Source organism: Balaenoptera borealis (assembly GCF_965194805.1).
Source record: "Balaenoptera borealis genome assembly, chromosome: 9".
NCBI lineage: Eukaryota > Metazoa > Chordata > Mammalia > Artiodactyla > Balaenopteridae > Balaenoptera > Balaenoptera borealis.
Window position 1 is genome coordinate 67,965,859 of NC_138873.1, and position 19,266 is coordinate 67,985,124.

Below are 19,266 nucleotides of genomic sequence, written 5' to 3' on the forward strand. Positions count from 1 at the left end.
AATGATGGCTTCTACTCACATCGTCCTGGACATCGAGGTCGCAGCCAGCCTTCAGCAAGATCTGGACCACAGAAAGATGGCCCTTATTGGCAGCAAGATGCAGGGGCGTCCGGCCATGCTGTTAATGCAGAGCAAACACTGATTTCAGAACAAGACGTCACGCGCTCTCCCCTGGGGGCGGGGAGCCTAGAGCAAGGTTTGCACAGTGGCGCTCCCCGCCACCCCCGCCCCACCCTGTTCAGTTTGGCAGGAGATCCTTATGGATTCATCCGGAATTCAGGTTTGTCTTGGTTAACCTTGGCTATTGGCACTGTGATCAAGGAACAAAATATGCTCAAAATGTGAAGATTTCCCTTAGTGCATAATTTCTACTCCCCACTCATCCAACCAGCAAGTAGGAAAGTGAGGGCTTTCAAGTTTTCTCTTATTTCCCCACGGTTTGATAGTCAGGGATGGTGAAGTGGCCACAGTGAATCTGATGGGGTAAGAGATGGGAGAGCAGCAAAGAGTCAAGCTAATCAGCCCCGGAGAAGCCTAGTTAGTAATTCCTCAAAACTGAAACTGATGGACAAACCATTAGAACACATTCTCCCCTCTTTAGAAACAAATTTTAAAATTACAAAGTATTTCAGCCATTCAAAAATATGAATATTTTAAAATGTACACACCCACCAATCACTTTAAGAAAAAATTAGAGAAACCATAGCCATTCCTCGTGAACCCCTCCCAGATCTCATTTCCCCTCAACCCCGAGGTAACCGCTCAATTTGGGATTCGTCATTCCTGTGCCTTTTATTACACTTTACTACATGTTTGTAGCCATACACAATAGATGAACATCGTTTTGCTTGTCTTCAAACCTTACATAAATGGTATTAAACTGTACAATGTCGTTTGGCAATTTGGGGGGGGGGGTCCAACATTATATTCTTGAGTTTTTAAAAAATATTGTCATATCATTCACTCATTCTCCCACTGATGGGTTCCAGGTTGTTCCCAGTGGCTGGCAGAACACACGTGTATGCACATCTCCGGTGCACCTGAGCGGGCTTCTCAGCCCTGCTGGTGGGTCATAGAGATGATCGTTCCCTGCAAGCGGGCTCCTGAGCTGTGACACTGAGGGTCACACTCAGAATAATCCTCTTCAGTGTAAATCAGTTTCCATCTAGAGAACTGACCTTGCCACATGCCTAATTCTCCAACTTTTGAAGAAGCCATTATGTTGCCTTTGTCTTCTCCCTCAAGCTCACGGTGAAGAAACGTTCCCACCCCAGCTCTAAACAGCATTTAACCATGCACGGCCCCCACCTGTGCTGAAACACTCCCAGAGGAATAAGGGTCTCACACGGCCTGAGTCCTTTCTCGCATCTTGATAAAACTTCCCAAAGGCCTTTATTGATATTCTAGCAGGATAAACCCATTTATGATCTCGATCAAGTGCCAGTTTGCCGTGGGTAACTAGCCTTGCAGGAAAACAGAGAGAGCAGACAATAAAGGATCTTAATTTCAACCCGTGAAATGCAATCAAAGCATCAGAATGATTCTGGAAAGAAAGAGGTCAGAGCTCACTTTAAAATTAGAATTCTTAATTAAGAACAAAGTTTGCCCTAAGAAAGTGGGCTATAAAAAGCCTTCAAAAAAAGGTAACGTCTGAGATGAGATGAAAGCGTGACCTGCCTTGGCCGGCAACTGTGCTCAGTGCGGGCCGCTTAACCTTAACTCCTCCGACAAAATGTCCACAGCTGATGAGATGGAGCCAATAGCCTGGTGCCCCTTGCTGGGCCTGGCCCCGGGCCCCACCTGTCCTGCGTCCTTGTCCAGGTCATCGGATCAGTGACCTTCACAAGGCTTCTAGAGCATCCTGAAACAAGGGGAAGCCCATTGCATCTGTGAGGAGAAAGACGTGTGTGCCGTGAGGAAGGCCGACAGGATGGCGGGACACAAGAGCTTCTGAGCGTCTGGAAAGTGCAGACCGTGAGGGGAGGAGCTGCCCCGAGAGAGGCTGGGAAGGAGGCCACAGGCCGAGGAGTGGCTGGTGCCACAGGTCAGGGGAGCCCCAAGGAACATCCCTGTCGGCAACCAGATATTACAGTGTGGAAGCTGAGGCCCAGGGAGGCAAAAGGGTCTGCCCAAGTAAACACCAAAAAATCAGAAGATCCAGAGAAGGAAACACCGACGTGGTTCAAACCAGGTCACGTGTGGAGGGCACTTCAGAAACTATAGATTACTAACAAGGTGGCCCGGGACTGGAGGCGCCTTCCTCATCCAAGGTCAGCAGAGTGCCCTCTGTGGAGAAGAGCGAGGCCAGAGGCACCGGAGCCCGGCAAGCCCAGCTCAAATCCCAGCTCTGACTAGTAACACCTGTGTGATTTTGTGCAGGCCACTCTCCTAAGCCCCTTTCCTCATCTGTGAAAGAGGCACGTCTCCGCTACCCACCCCGGAGGCTTCAAACAGGGTAAGTGAGGTAACACCCACCACCCATCACGGGTTTCCTTCCCTCCAACTGTCCCCCAGCCTCACCCCTGAAGACACCCCAACTGCTGTCTCTCCTCCCTGACACCCCTGCACCGTTGCCTCGGAGACAAGTGAGATCCTTTCAATGGCACAGACCTGGGAGAAGACTTGGATCTCGGGTCACCTGGACAGCCAGGGGGGCCCTCGCTGGAGGGTCGAGGGTCCTACCAGCCAGCTCTGCTCCACTCACCCACTGCCATTTTTGAAATACAAGGTCCCAAGTCTCCACGTCTCTCTGGAAGGGGCTTCTTTACTGAGAACACCCTTCTCCAGTTCTGCGAGAAGAAATGTTCCCGGCTGCCTTCTCCACACCCACAGCACTTCGGCTCCCCTCAGGGAACCACCAGTCCTGTTCTGAGGGCCCTTCCCACTAGGCCGTGATCTCCCCGAGGGCGGGATTGCCCCTTCCGTGAACGAGGCGGCAAGCGGACTCGGCGGTGTTGCAGGGTCAAACCAATCCCGGCGCTCCTCAACCACAGGGCAGGCCGGGCCTCCCAGGGTCACTGGAGCAAGTTCCACAGTTCCACGCTTGACCAGAGACAAGGCGGGCCCGGCGGGCTGCAGCCTCCAGGTTCGGGGACGTCTGAACCCCTCAGAGGAGGTGTAGGCATCCTGGGGGCTTCACGAGCATCTGAGCAGCTGCAACAGTGACACAGGGGCTCCTCTGAGCCGGGTCAGTGTCCCCCTTGTATGTCTCGCTCCTTTTCTGGCATCTGGTACAACTATAGCAAGTAGCAAAGGCGGTAGTAACTGGTTTCCCATTGACCCTGAAGCTGTCCACTCCTGTCCCCTGGGCTCTCCTAACACAACCCCACACACACACACACACACCACCCACCCAGAAATGTGGTTGGTTTTCCAGAACATTCTGTAGTGAAAAGCAACAAAAGTAGAGCCATTCAGGGGAGTAGCTGCTCCCACCCAGCACACAGGGATACCCCAAGGTCATGCCTGACAAATGGAGAAGGCTGAAACCACCCTAAGTGTGTGGGGGCAAATAAAAACTGATCCTTAGAGGGGCCTCTGAATGACCTGAACTCAAGGGTACAACCGGTCTCACCTCCACGCCCCTAGGAATGGCCAGTGGAAGACATGGGAACAGGAGAAAAGACTGTGGACCATGAATGATAAGAGGAAGAACTTTCTGAAGCACTGGTTTGTCCTAGGCCCTGCCCCAGTTCAAAGACCAGTTCAACCCAACTCAACCCAGGCCCTGGTGAGCCCAGCAAGACCAATAGCAACAAGGATGAGAGCAAGGGCCAGCAGCAGCTAACATTTATGGGACGCTTACGGCATGGTAGGCACATCTTAAGAGTTTTACAGGTATTAGCTCATTCAGTCCTCCCAACGACCCTAGGAGGTAGGCAGCGTTATTAAGCCCATTTTACAGATGAGAAAACTGCAGCATAGAGAGACAGTCACTTGTTCTACGTCACGCAGCAGGTAACTCGAGTCTGGATTCACCCCTAAGCCACCTGACCCCCGCCCGCATGCTCTGGCCCACCACACTCCCTGCTGCCTGCTTCCTGTCGGGGGAGGCACTCCCCTGGCAGAGGACTCCACTCTCAGGACGCTCCCACGGCTCCCAGACGATCACCCCTGAGGGTGCTTGCAAATTACCTGGTTTCCTCAGAATCTCCAGATGAGGAGAGAGGCTGTCCATTCTCACTGTACATCTGAATCGCCTGGGGAGGCTGGTCTGTTTGTGTGTCTGTCCACCCGTCCTGATGCCTGAGGCCTTCCTCCAGAGTTGCTGACTCAATGCTCCGTGGGGCTCAGGCAGCAGGGGTTTTATACATCCTCCCCAGGTGATTCCGATGAGAGATGAGGAGGGGCCGAAATAATCCTCCCCAGAGCAGCCACAGGCCCTCAGGCGAAACCTGCCCAGTGGGGACCGTCCCAGCAGGAGTCATTCCTCTCGGTACATTCCTCATGATGCTTTTGTCCCCAGCTGTCAGTACAAAACACTAAAAGACTGCATCTCCTCAACCCAGAACTTCCTGTATCTTAAAAGAGTATATAAACAATCCAATGACATTACTAAAAATTCGGAAAATGAAAGCAAATCGTCTGTGATTCAACCACCCCATACAAGGATTATCGTTTTTACCCCATCTTTTCCACTGCATCTTTTCTACTGGTGCTTTTGCAGTTACATTCACAGGTCACATGAAACTGGCTTGCTTGTGCATTAACATTATGTCTTAAACCAGTGGTCCTCAAACTTTATTGGGCAGCAGAGGCTTGTTAAAGACAGCTATCTGGGCCCCCTTCCAGGGTTTCTGATTTTGTAGGTCTGGGGTGGAGGCTGAGAATTTGCATTTCTAACAAGTTCCCAGGAGAAGCAGATGCTGCTAGTATAGAATCACATTTTGAGAGCCACTAACATAAACCACCGGTTTTCAACGCTGTTCCACATTAGAGTCACCTGAAAATATTTTTAAGATCTCAAATTTCACCCCCAGATTCCATCAGCCTAGGGTGGGGTCTTGGCGTGGGTGTTTTTTAAGTTCCAGGTGATTCTAATGTGCAGCCAGAGGTTATGAATCCCTCGTTGCATGCTTTAAAGGTGCTGGTCCCTCCAACCTGCCCTGGGGTCAGGACGGGCCATCTGAGAACCGCGAGGGGAGAGAGGGTGCAGGACCCTGCAGGGAGCACATTTCCCTGATCCAACCAGGGACAGGAAGAGGCTTAGAGCCCACTCACTTCCAGGGAACTGAATGGCAAAGGGCCTTGAGACGTAGCCAGGCAACAACTACAAAAGAGTGGCCTCAACTGTCAACAGCTCTGGGCTCCGGTCTGGGTGCTGCTTTGTTCTGGCATGTTGAGCCCTGCGGGTCCCGATTTCCAGTGGAACTGCTGCATGGTAACATCAGAGTGACTCCCGTTCCAGCAGGTGACCCGTAAATTACACTCTCAGGTGATCATAAAGGGCGTTCAGAACGAAAAGTCCCTGCTACTCGTTTGGAAGAGCCTAACTCCCAGCTGGAGGGGGTGGGGCTCGGTCAGGGAATATTCCTGGAGAAGAATTCCTGTTCAGATAAAGATCTCCCACCAACAAGGGAGCCCAGTCAAAGGTAACCAGCTTAGAATACACCTTGAAAGGAAGTGGAGGTGTTTTGTTCCTCCCTGTGTTCAGATGTGGTACTTAATCCTTCTCACCAGACACTCCAGGCCTACCGAGGCATTTACACTGGAGACACCTCCCTCGGGAGGGGCGGAGCCCCAGGGAGGCGGAACAGGGGTAATTTGAGAACCACAAGCCACAAAACAAGCCTGGAAAGACTCTCTCTTCATGCAGACTCCATGGTACCCGGGAGTCCTGGCCCGTGACCCTGGTCACTCATTACTCCAGTCAGGACCTGGAAGCTGGGTCACAGCTCCTTTCTCCTGCTTAGGTATCTCAGATCCTCCTTACTAAAGGGCAGGCCTTTCACACTGACAACACTTGCCCCATGAACACCTGCCCCATGGGTGCTGAGCCCTGACTCCTCGAGGAAGCTGCCTGGTCTGACAGAGTAGACCTGAGAAGTGAGAAGAAAGGGTGCTTAGCCATTCCTGGAACAAAATGATATGCTTTTGCTCAAGCTCACACAGACACATGGGGCAAAAGGAGGCTAAAGGAATTGAGACTCGTTAGCTCAAAGAAATAAAACAAAGGAACCATCTTAACTGGGTGTTGTTACAAGGAGGGCAGTTGCAGAGATGTGACCCACATGAAGGGAAACAGTTTAACAAGAAGAATTTAGGTATAACCTAAATTAGTGTAATAATTTCAAAATGACAACACTTCCTTTCCTCAGATCATGAGAAATACAATAGGTCAGGGTCATGTAGTCTTTTTTGAGGCGAGTAAAGTCTGTCTGTATTACCTGCAGCATTAAGGAAATAGGAAAGAGAGAGATAGGAAGCAAGAAAGTTGTAACATTAGTAAAGTGGGAGTGGCACATATTTTAGAAACAATATAATATTTGGATTGAAAAGGGTCTTTGAGAATTTAATTTGGAGAGGATAAGTAAGGCTAGCAGAGGGTCAGTGATTTTCAAGAGCTCAAGTTTTATTTGTGGCAGAATAAATAACAGCTGGAATCCTGGCCACTTGGCCCCTTGTTCCAGTTTTAAATTGTATTACAAGGCTCCCCACAAACTTTCTTAGGTGTCCCCAAGGTCCCCTTATCATAAACAGTATTCCCAGAGCTCCAACTGCCTGGAATGGTGTAGATTTGGGTCCAAAACTTCAAAGTCCTTCTCAGGCTTATGATTCAATGAAAACAAAGTTATCAAGATATTCAGGGGAGAAAATGGACAAAGAAAAAGTGCCATGGATAAAAGGAAAGTGAGAAAATAAAACTTTACATTTAAAAAAAATGTATAGTTTAAAGAGACTTCAGAACTTTCTTTCCTTTTTGGAAATGTGATTTGTCTACCTGCCTACTTGGATGAGTGACACATCACATCTTAATCAGACTGTAGGTGACAAGAAACAGCGAGGGAATAAAGTTCTTGGATGACAAAAATCAGGATCCAATACAATCTCAGATTGGAAGGACAGGCTAATTTTAGCAAGACAAAATGTAATGGGGGCAGATGTAAAATTCCTGCACTGGCAGGGGTCAACGGTCCAATCATACTCGGGCAGGGCTACTGGGATTGTCCTCTAAAATAACAGTCCTTCCTTTTAAAATGGTCAGTGCCAAAAAGCTTCATAATGTTTCTCTAAGTCTTACTTTGGGGAGGGCCTAATAATCATAAATTATTGGGAGAGATGATTTTAAATGTGTATGGTTAGGAATCAATTATTCAAACATAATGGCTTCATTAATAAGAGAATTCCTTTTGAGGTGATGCAGAAACTGTTAGGGTTGGGCTTGCTTCTAGAAAGGTCCACCAACCAGAAGGACCAAAATATTTCAAGCAACTTAATTGGCTGTAAAGAATCCCATTGGTTCGGGACTTCCCTGGTGGTCCAGTGGCTAAGACTCCGCACTCCCAATGCAGGGGGCCTGGGTCTGGTGCCTGGTCGGGGAACTAGATCCCACATGCCACAACTAAAGACCCCACATGCCGCAACTAAAAGATCCCATGTGCCACAACTAAAAGATCCCGCGTGCCGCAACTAAGACCTGGTGCAGCTGAATAAATAAATTAATTAATTAAATTGAAAAAAAGAATCCCATTGGTTCCTATAGTACATCTGTTCCTAAGTTAGAAGGTATCAGTTAATGGCCTCCATGCTCCTTGTACATAGCTACTTAGACTACATTTTCAATACGCTGAAACATTGACAGAGCAAAGCATGGTGGTCCAATGCCTGATGAACTATGGTTGGGAGATAAGAACTGTCCTCTCTTATTTCCTGATTTTTATTGGAATCATTGCCTTTTCAGCAATTGTTCATATAATCATGTGGGGTTTTTTTCCCTTTTAATCTGTTGGTGTAATGAATTATGGAACCATCCTTGCATTCCTGGATCAAACTCTACCTGGTCACATTGTACTATTCTGATATGTGCTGTATTTTATTAAGTAAGATTATTAAGAATTTTTGTTTCTAATTCATAATTGGGATTGCTCTATAGTACTCGTATTATTTCTCTCACTCTCATTTATATTTACCTGGTTTTGGTATTAAGGTTGCACTGGTTTCATAACACAAATCCAGCTTTCCATTTTGCTCTATGCTTTACAATAGTTTAAACAACATTGGAATTGGTTTTTTGTTAAAATACAGAACAGGGCTGTGAAACCATCTGGCTCTAGCGCTTTTTTAAAGGTTGCATCTTTAATCACATTTCTAATCTTTTCTATGGTAATTAGACTATTTAAGTTTTCTGCTTCTTGGGTGAACTAAAATAAATTTTTTTATTATGGTTAAATATACATAACATAAAATTTACCATTTTAACCATTTTTTAGTTTATAATTCAGTGGCATCAAGTATATTTCCAATGTTGCGCAACCGTCACCATTATTCAATTCCAGAACTTTTAATTATCCCAAACGGAAACTCTGTAGCCATTAAACAAAAATTCCCCTCTCCCCCAGCCCCTGCTAACTTCTATCCTACTTTTCTTTTCTTTCTTTTTTATTACTTTGGCCTCACCACACAGCATGTGGGATCTTAGTTCCCCGACCAGGGATCAAACCTGGGCCCTCGGCAGTGAAAGCGCAGAGTCCTAACCACTGGACTGCCAGGGAATTCCCCCCTACCCTACTTTTTATCTCTATTAATTTGCCTATTCTAGGTGCCTTATATAAGTGGAATCATACAATATTTGTCCTTTTGTGTCTCTCTTATTTCACTTAGCATAATGTTTTCAAGGTTCATCCATGTCACAGAATGTATCACAATTCTATTCCTTTTTATTTATTTATTTATTTTTAAATTTATTTATTTATTTATTTATTTTTGACTGTGTTGGGTCTTCGTTTCTGTGCGAGGGCTTTCTCTAGTTGCGGCAAGCAGGGGCCACTCTTCATCGCGGTGCGCGGGCCTCTCACTATCGTGGCCTCTCTTGTTGCAGAGCACTGGCTCCAGACGCGCAGGCTCAGTCGTTGTGGCTCACGGGCCTAGTTGCTCCACGGCATGTGGGATCTTCCCAGACCAGGGCTCGAACCCGTGTCCCCTGCATTGTCAGGCAGATTCTCAACCACTGCGCCACCAGGGAAGCCCTCTATTCCTTTTTAAGGCTGACTAATATTCCACAGCAATAAGGCGAATGTCTGTAAGCCAGGAAGAGGACCCTCACCAGGAACCGAATCTGCCAGCACCTTTATCTTGGACTTCCCAGCCTCTAGAACTGTGAGAAATAAATGTTTGCTGTTTACCCACCTAGTCTGTGGTATTATGTTACAGCAGCCTAAGCAGACTAAGACAGCTATTGATATGGGGATTACACTGATTGATGTAGAATCAGCCTTGCGTTTTCACTTGCTCATGGTGTAGAATTCTTTATACGTTGCTCTATTTGATGCAAACACAGGCTGAAAGAAGACCAGGCATAGTCACCACCTACTCACCCATCTTGGTTTATATCCTTGGTTTATAACAACTTAAACATGCAACAGACAGTTCTTACTGGAAACAAACCAACAGGCCTGCTGAGAAAGAATTTTCAGTCTCCAAACAAGTTCCTGGCTTCATTTATTTTCTGAAACCGAAGTCATTACAGCTTAAGAGTAAGAAAAGAGAAAGAAGAAAACTAATAGAGAATCCACCAACAGACCATCTGCACTGGCATCTGAGCAGAGGCCCAAGTGGGCAACTCAGCAGCTTCTAAAGCTTCTTTCCTCTCTGGCTTCCTTATTTTATAGCAACCCTAGAGCGTGGATTAGGTGATGACACTTCGTGGAAGTCTTACAACAGGACGATTACTGGCCTGGAAACAAGTGGTCCTCCAATGCATTTCGTTCAGGAAAGACACAGGTACTCAGGGAGGATTTAGAAATGCTGACACCTGGCTATGCCACGATGTTGTAATCTCCCCTCTCGCACGGTTAGGACCTATCAAATATGTGGCTTTAGAGGGTGTTACCAGCACATTAATCTGGGCTATAAAAGTCAGCTGTGCAGCTTGAGGCTTCCATTTTCAGCGCAGACTGCTAAGGCAACAGAGCGCACACTGCACAGACAGACCCAGGGATGGGACATGCAGCTGACCTGCTGTGTGAACACCCCGGTGCGGACTGGGCCTCTGGGCCACCGCACCCAGCAGGCCTGCCCGGAGCTGGGGAAAGAGGGCCTGCCTTCACCCCCGCTGAACACCACTGCAGACACAGCAAGAGGGCAACAGAAGAGGCCCCGCAGAGCAAGGCACCCCTCCCAGGACTTCCCCAGAGGCCGTGAGCAAGCAGCCGAGAGACTCAGGGCCGACCCCGCACTCCCGTTCCAACAGCAGCGACGGCTGCCTCTCCTGAGATGCCTGAGTCAGTGTTAAGGGTCCATCCCTGACGTTTCGAGGCTTGTTCTCCTCGGTCGCAGCACGTCTCCCCTCAGGCCCAGGCAGGGACTTAAGTCTGACACATGACACCAATTCTTACACCGCCCTCTCCCTCCCCCAAAGGAGCATCTCCGGGGGGCGCCCCCTACCTTTGCAGGAAACACTAGTCACCGGGCCGCCTGCTGAACTAACACCTTCATCATCCTAAGTGAACCCTCACTGAGACTTTCCTAGTATTGACCCGGTAACGTGCCACGCACGCCTCACAGGTGGGCCACACAACAATTCACAGCATGCATTTGCCTTCCCACACTCAAGACGTGGATCTCCTGCAGGTGAACTTGTTTCTAGCTTGCATTACGGCACCGAGACTATCAGTACTCCGTGGTGTTCCACAAAGAGCGCCATGAATTCCAGGCATCTAACCACCGACTTGGCAGCGCTCTGCAGAGAGCACTGCCCCGTCCCACACACGGGGCTCCAGGCTCCCGGGAGGAAGGCCCAGAGCAGTGAGTGGGTTCCCAGCCGGCTGTCCGTTAGAGTCACGGGGGCTCTGAAACAAACCCAGCCACACCCCATATCAATTAAATCAGAACCTGGGCATCAATATCTTTTTAAGGCTCTCCAGGTGATCACACATGTGGTCAATACTGAAAACTGCTGACCTGCCTAGGGGAACTTCTGTGCCTCTGGGGACCACGGACGCAAGTAAGAAAACAGTAATTATGATAAAAACTACCATCCGCTGAGCTCGTTCTACATCCTTATTACACTGTACAAGCACTCTGCATGGATCACCTCATTTGATCCTGACAACAAGTCCCCGAGGTAGGGGTTAGGCTGATTTTACAGACAGGACACCAAGGTTCAAGGAGGCCAGGGTCACAGAGATGGTGAAGTGATTCTCTGCCTCTACTCTTGGGAAGGAAAAATTGGGAGATTTTTAAACGGGTGACAAAGTCATAGAGACGGGAAGTGGAGCTGTGGTTGCCAGGGCAAGGGGGGCATGGGGTGGAAGTCTTTAAGGGGTACTGAGTTTCCGTCTGGAAGATGAATTCTGGAGATAGATGGGGCTGGTGGTTGCACGAAAATATGAATGGACTTAATTCCATTGAACACTTAAACACAGTTAAAGTAGTAAGTTTTGCACTATGTATATTTTACTGTAATTTTTAAAAATGAAAAAATTTCAAACAAAGTAAAAATATAAAGTGGCTGAAAGCGAGAGAGATGACTAGGTGTCCCATTTCAGGCACAGTGCAATTCCAGGTCATCTCCTGGTTATCTTTGAGCTATTTCACAAGTCTGTAAGTCTTAGAACCCTGAGGGTGATGCCAACAAATTGTGTCTGGCAGATTCAGTGTATACTGGCCAGTTTTATACCTAATAAGCAAATTTATTTCCGCTTTCCCGAGACCTGCATATTTGTAATTTTCTACATTCTCTTTTGAAGCAGTTGCAACATCTTACTGGTTCCCTCACCAATTGATTAAATAAAATCTGAACACGTGTTCGTTTTATAAGAGTTGCTCGGGATTACCACCATATGTCAAGTTTCCCTGATTTCTGACAATAAACTACAAAGGCCTGAGTTTTCCCGGTGGAGATTTTCTTCCCAAAGGGTGATGCTTCCAGCTACTGGAGAACAAAAAGCAGATTTTCTGTGTGACCTGACATGTAACTCTGCACCCTCAGGGCCCACACGGAGCGTGTGGACCCAAGAGCAGGACCGGGGCTGCATCAGCCCTGTGCAGGCTCAGCCCTCACTCAGGAGGTGAGAACACACTGGCTACTGCGTGTGAGATGCGAAGTCCCAGGCCGCCTTGGGAGGGGGAGGAAGGGGAGGAGATGGGTGGAGACTCCCGCCACTGGCCTCCCATCAGCCACCCCTTGCTTTTCCCCCTGACTCCCGGGAAACTGGCACTAGACACAAGCCAGAGCTGGTGAAAAAGAGAAAATTCTATGAACCCATGCCGAAGGGGAGAGGAACAAAGGCCAAATAGAGCCACTGCCGAGAGCTCCTGGCGAGGAAGCGAGAAAGGCAGGATAAACTCGGGAAGAAGGGCCAGGAGAAGAGGGAGGAGGGAGGGGCTGGTATAGCACTGGTCACAGCGTGCTTAAGGGGCAGTGCTCCCAGGCCCCCCTCTCTCTGCCGGGAGAGTGTACACCAGCACAAGCTCCATGCAGAGCAGTTCTGCTCCAGCTCTGAAAATTACAAGGGCACATATGCCCTGCCCCATCAGTGCCACTTACAGAAACCTGTCCCACAGACAGAAGCACGCTGTGCAATAAGACCTCAGGACAAGGTCAGTAGCTGCCACATAATTTCTAAGAGCAGAAGATTAGCAGAATCTAAATGCCCATCAATAGGGGATGGGTGAAGCCAATTACGGTTCACTGAAGAAAGCAAAGGGAAGAAGGGTATGTATAGTGTCCTACAGTTTGTACAGAAGCAATTTGTGGGGATACGCATAGAGATACATCCATTTGCACATATATGCATGAACTATCTCAGGAAAAAAACGCAAGAAACAGGTAACACAGGTTGCCTTCAGAAAAGGAGACACTGAGCCACTGGGAGAGAGTGTGAAAGACTTATCAACTTTTTGTGCCTTCTGTTTTAGAACCATGTGAATGTAAATATTACCTGTTCAAAATATTTAATTGGTTATATCTTTTTTTTTTTTTTTAATTTTTGGCTGTGCCGTGCATCATGTGGGATCTTAGTTCCCGGACCAGGGATCAAACTCGTGCCCCCTGCAGTGGGAGCATGGATTCCTAACCACTGGACCGCCAGGGAAGTCCCCTTTATATCTTTTTAAACAAGTGTATGGAGTCTTCTGGAAGAAGCATGCGACAGACAACACATTCTCTCAAGTGGACACTTCACCTGACCAACAGCCTTGTAAGCATCTATTTCTCCCGCCGCCCTCCTCTTGGGGAGTGGGGATTGGCAGCTTTCAGGAAAGGACTACAAACCAACAGGCTGGCAAACAAGTTCAGACCCGCCCCACTCCAGTAAGTCCTAATATTAAACACACTCCCACAGAATCAAAACCAAAGCAAATGAACATCAACAAAAAAGATCCTTGGTTTCCACTGTTCTGGCTGCGTTTCTTGAGGCCGTGAATGTACAGCATTTATCCACCTCCAGCCTTCCCTTGGGAGTGGCTGCTGAAAATATCTACCAGCCCTGCATGCTCTTCATTTCTGCAGACACGATCAGAAGTCATGCTTGGGAAAGTGACGTTACTACAATCAAACCATTTGCAGTTCTCTTTTTAAAAGTTTAAAGTTTATATTTATTGGAGCATAGTCATTCACTAGTAATGGGATACCTAATATGAAAGCTCCACAGGAGCCACAAACAACCTATAAATGTGTCGGGGCCCAGGTTAGGCCACCCAAAATAGGCCTCAGTAGCACACTGATTATTTTGAATTAAAGTTACTTGAGAAATAGCCGGTGAGAAAAAATACTTTAAAAAAACACTCTGACCACCCCACCTCTTTCCCTCTGAAAGCAGGAAATAAATCTCCCATGTGAAGATATCCTCCCTATAAAACAGGGGCATAGAAAGCATCCTTACTACCAAAGCTAGAGAATTCAAGGCTAAGAAAGCTGTATAAGCAAACTTCTTCATGAATCTGCTTCCCCAAGCACAAGCCCCTTTGTTTTGTTAAATCTTCACAAATAATTGTTCCTTTGTCTAAAAATGATATATAAGCAGACTGCTTTGGTCTCTTTGGGACAGGGGTGGGCAGGGATCCCATTTCTATGAGACCTCTGTGTGTATGAATTAAATTTTTTTCTCCTGTTGATCGGTCTTGTGTCAATTTAATTATTAGACCAACCAAAAGAACTTTGGGCGGGGGGTGAGGGGAAATTTCCCCCTCCCCAACAAATGACTAGAACAAAGTTATTAAACCCCCTTAAGTTTATTTCCTTATATAACAATTACTATATTTAGAACTGCTATTTTTTTAAAAATCAAGGTATAATTTATATTCAATAAAATTCACCGTTTTTAAGTATTCAGTTTGATGCGTTTGGATCAATGTATAGAATCATAGAAAACCACCAGTGCAAGCAAAACAGAGATTTTCATTTCTTCCCCCAAATTTCCATCTGCTTTTTTTTTTCCCCCCCGTTTGTCCCTTTCCACCATCCCTGGTCCCTGGCAATCACTTATCTATTTTCTGTTCCTATAGTTTTGACTCTTCTAAAAAGTCATACAAAGGGAATCACATTGTGTGTGGCCTTTTGTGTCTGGCTTCAAATGCATAAGGCTTTGAGAGTCATTCATGTTCTTTCCTCTATGGGTAGCTCAGTCCTTTCTGTTGCTGAATAGCATTCCCCAGTATGTTCATCAATTCAGCAGCATGGATGAGGGGACGTTTACTTTAAGGAATTGGTTCTGGCCAATTGTGGAGGCTTGGCAAGTCCTAGCCCCAGGTAGACAGGCAGGCTGGAAGCAGAATTCTCTCTTCATTCAGTGCTGGGCACCGCTACACAGTTGTCATCTCGTTTAATCCTCACAGCAACCCCGCAAGGTGGGTATTAGCCTCATTTTTCAGATGAGGGCACTGACTGGCCTCTGTCCTCCCCTCAGGATTCCCTGCCTGGTACTCAGACCACAACTCTCAGACCATAAGATATGCTGGTTGTTGCATCATCAGGACCGCCTGGTAACGGCTGCCACATCCAGCGCTTACCATGTGCCAAGTGCTGTTCTAAGTACCTTGCATAATTGATTCCGCTGGTGCTGAAACAACCTCATGAGGTAGCCAGTATCACTTAATCCTCATGTCAGAGGTGATGATATGAATGACAAAGGGAACAAGTGACTTCCCCAAGATCACAGAGCTAGTAAATACGCTGGCGTTTGAACCCAGGCGAGTCTGGCTCCTGGGTCCAGGTTCATACCCTCTGCACTACACTTCCTCGGTCGGGAACTCCTGAAGTTGCTTGAAAACTCTGGGAATGGTGTGTATGTGGTGTTGGAGGTGGGGGGGGCGGGGGGAGAAGGCCCTTTGGCCTAAGCCCCTCCCACAGGACGGCCTCTTTCTCTGTGCGCATGGATGGGGAGAAGGAGCTGGGGAGCAGTGGCTGGCGTGGTGCTGGAAGGAACGGGGACTGTGCAGGTGCCGTCCTAGCGTGGGCCTCACAGCCAGACAGGGCTGGTTCCCCCCCCGAGGTTACTGACCCCTTAACTGGGAAGTTACTCAACTGCTCCAGTTGCTTCCTGCTCAGCGCCTCCCTTTCCCCTTTGGTATCACACAGACAGGAGCACAGGCTTTTTGAGCAGTGAGATGGTAAATATACAGCACTGCGCCAGTGCTGGCACAGACACTCAACACACATTTCTAAACTTGATTTCATGTTTCACAAATTACTCAAGTAATATATGCTTGTATTAATAAGCGGAACAATACAATGGAAAAATCTATAAAAGCAAAGCTAATCATCTTTGCTGCCAGGCAACTGGCGTCAGCAGTCTCTCGTGTTCCCCGCGGTTCTCTGTGCTCACACAAATAGAGGCAGGTTGGCAGACAGAAGTGGATTTGCGCTTTAACCAAAATGCATCAGACTGTACCCATCACTTGCTACTTTCCTATTTGCCGTTTTCATTTATCAATGGATATAACTGGTCAATATAAATGTAACTCTTTTCCAAGTTCTTTGTGCATGAACATGTATGCAAATGTAACATTTTACATAAATTACATAAATTAGATACACATGACATTGCGTAAGTTTGCATACGGTCTTTAGTTCTTTTTTTTCCTTGCCTTCCTCCCTTCCTTCCCTTGCTCCATGTTTTACCCCCCCCCATGTTGCCACCTGCTGAGTTTTCTGCCCATCCACTCAGCAGTGAACTGTGGGGGGCTCACTTTCTATGCCTTGAGGCCCTGCGGTCTGTACTTCTTAATCATCTAAATCCTATGTCATTACTCAGGGGTGGTGGTAGGTATCAAATAGAAATTTGATAAACATTAATTTTATGAATGAAACTGCATTTTTCTTAACTAAAGCTGCATCAAATAACCTCTGTCTGGTTACTTTCAGAGAAAACGAAAGCTATGGTGAAACATCCCAAGGACCAGCTTCCTAAAAGTTCTATAAAAAGATAGTGGAGCAGGACTTCCCTGGTAGCACAGTGGTTAAGAATCCACCTGCCAGTGCAGGGGACACGGGTTAGAGCCCTGGTCCGGGAAGATCCCACATGCCGCAGAGCAACTAAGCCCTTGCGCCACAACTACTGAGCCTGTGCTCTAGAGCCCACGAGCTGCTAACTACTGAGCTCGTGTGCTGCAACTACTGAAGCCCGTGCACCTAGAGCCCGTGCTCCACAATAAGAGAAGCCACAGCTCGACGCAACTAGAGAAAGCCCGTGTGCAGCAACGAAGACCCAACACAGCCAAAAAAAAAACAAATAAATAAATTTACTAAAAAAAAACTTGCTAAAAAAAAAAAAGAACGAAATAATGCCATTAGCAGCAACACGGGTGGACCTAGAGATTCTCATACTGAGTGGAGTAAGTCAGACAGAGAAAAACAAATATATGATATCGCTTATATGTGGAATCTAAAAAAAGAGTACAAATGAACTCATCTACAAAACAGAAATAGAGTTACAGATGTAGAAAACAAACTTATGGTTACCAGGGGGTAAGAGGGGGAGGGATAAATTGGGAGACTGGAATTGACATGTACACACTACTATATATAAAAGAGATAACAAATAAAGACCTACTGCATAGCACAGGGAACTGTACTCAATACTCTGTAATGACCTATAGGGGAAAAGAATCTAAAAAAGAGTGGATATATGTATATGTATAACTGATTCACTTTGCTCTACAGCAGAAACTAACACAACATTGTAAATCAACTATACTCCAATAAAATTTTTGTTAAAAAATGAATTTAAAATGTTTAAGTGTAGTTTCTACATGAATTCCCAGCTCCCAAGCCCACTGCCTCTGATGAGTTGTCCTGTGCATGGCAACTCCACTCGTGCTTGGTGGATAAGGTATCATACCCACACACTATTAGCTACTAGGTAAAATTCCCATGAGGACAGAAGAGGCTGCCCTTATCTGAGGCCCCTGGTGTAACAGAGATGACATCAGCATGGGAGCCAGGAGATCCCGGTTCTGGTGCCACCTCTGGCATGCCCTAGCTTGTATGTCACTTCCCTTTTGGGGCCTCCATTTCCTCACAAGTCCAAAAGAAAAAGCTCATGGAGTTCTGGGGATGAGCAGCACATATACGAAAATAACTTGCAAAGTATAAAATGTTACACACATGTACAATACAACTATTGGGAAAGTGCTTTATTAAAGTACCTGGGCACATGAGTTACTAGTCAGTAAAACATTTGCAGATTATATCTCCTATGTGTAAGATGCCAGGGAAGATGCTCTAGTAACAAGCAGCCCACAGGATGTTCCCAACCCAAAGTCATAAACACACAGGGAAAACATGGTGTTTAAGAGCAAAGAGTCTGGAGCCAGATGGCCAGGGTTCAAATCCCAGTCCTGAAACTTTCTGAAACTTTGGGAAGGTTACCTCACCTCTCCTTGCCTCAGTTTCCTCATCTGTATAATGAGAACAGAGTTGTGGTGAGGTTTAGAGGACTTAATCATTGTAGACTCTTACAAGAGTAGCTGACACCTAGTAAGCACTGAGCGTAAGCAACTTACACTAAACAACATTATTCCCCTCACTGGACACACATGGGGCCTAAGGAGTGAGTACTGTGCCAGGCACTGGAGGGGTTAAAAAAACAGACCCAATATTTTGTGCCCACTTAGATTTTATAACTGCAGCCACATGTGTTAGCACATTTAGGCCCTATGGAAATCCTCTAAGTTTTGGGAGGAAAATGAGACCTACAAAGTGAAGAAATTTGCCTACATCTGTGCTTCTCAGCGAGGGGCAATTTTGCCCCCCTCCCAGGGGGTATTTGGCAAGGTCTGGAGACGTTTTTGATCGTCACAGCTAGGGAGAAGGGAGTACCATGCATCTAATGAACAGAGGCCCGAGATGCTGCAAGGCAGTCTACAGTGAACAGGACAACCTCCCACAACAAAGGATTATCTGGCCCAAAACATCAATAGTGCAGAAGCTGAGAAGCTCTGGCCTACATTAACAAGCAGTTAATAAGCAGTAGAGCAGGCGCCTGTATCAAGGTCTTTGGATTCCAAATCCAGAGCTTTCCTTCTGTGTCAAACACAGAGAAACACAAAAGAGAAACTGGCCCAGGTCAGAGTGATAGTCTGCTGGGGAGTTCTGAGCACCCACAGAGCGGTATGCAATTACGAGGGACACAGAGCCAACGCACAGCAAGTGCTGCACCAGTGCAGAGGAAGTGAGTTCCACGCAGAGCACCTGCACAGAACCATTCTCGGTGGACTTCCTGGTGGTGGAGGCTCATGAGCTGGGTTCTGAGTGGGCAGGCCTTCGGGGGGCACAGTGGATACAAAAGGCCTTTGAGGAGGCAGCTGCAAGTTAGAATCTATGAGCTGATTTTCCCGACAGCAACACTGTAAGCTCAAAAACAATAAAACATTGCCTTCAAAGTTCTAGGTTTCATACCAAATTGTCAATTAAATGAGAGGGTAGAATAAAGATTTTGTTTTCAGATATGCAGACTCTCAAAACATTTGTCTCCCATGTTCCCTCTCTTAGGAAACTGCCAGAGGATATGCACCACCAAAATGAGGGTGACATGGGTTTTGGCAAACAGGGGGTCTAACACAGGGGAGAGGTGAAAGGAATTCTCAGGATGACCCCATGCATCAGAA

General features: G+C 47.0%; 1 protein-coding gene across 5 annotated transcripts in view; it reads right to left on the reverse strand.

Annotated features, from left to right (window-relative positions):
* ANKRD6 (ankyrin repeat domain 6) overlaps positions 1-19,266 on the reverse strand; it is a gene marked incomplete at its 3' end in the record, with an annotated part of 203,713 nt that overhangs the window by 47,760 nt on the left and 136,687 nt on the right. For 3 of the 5 annotated variants that reach the window (XM_082405932.1, XM_082405936.1, XM_082405934.1), the window contains exon 3: positions 20-118. In XM_082405932.1, coding sequence (XP_082262058.1) covers positions 20-118 — 99 coding nt within the window. Of the gene's footprint in view, positions 1-19; positions 119-19,266 lie in introns of those variants that run through there. The other 2 variants (XM_082405933.1, XM_082405931.1) reach the window with 1 other exon arrangement.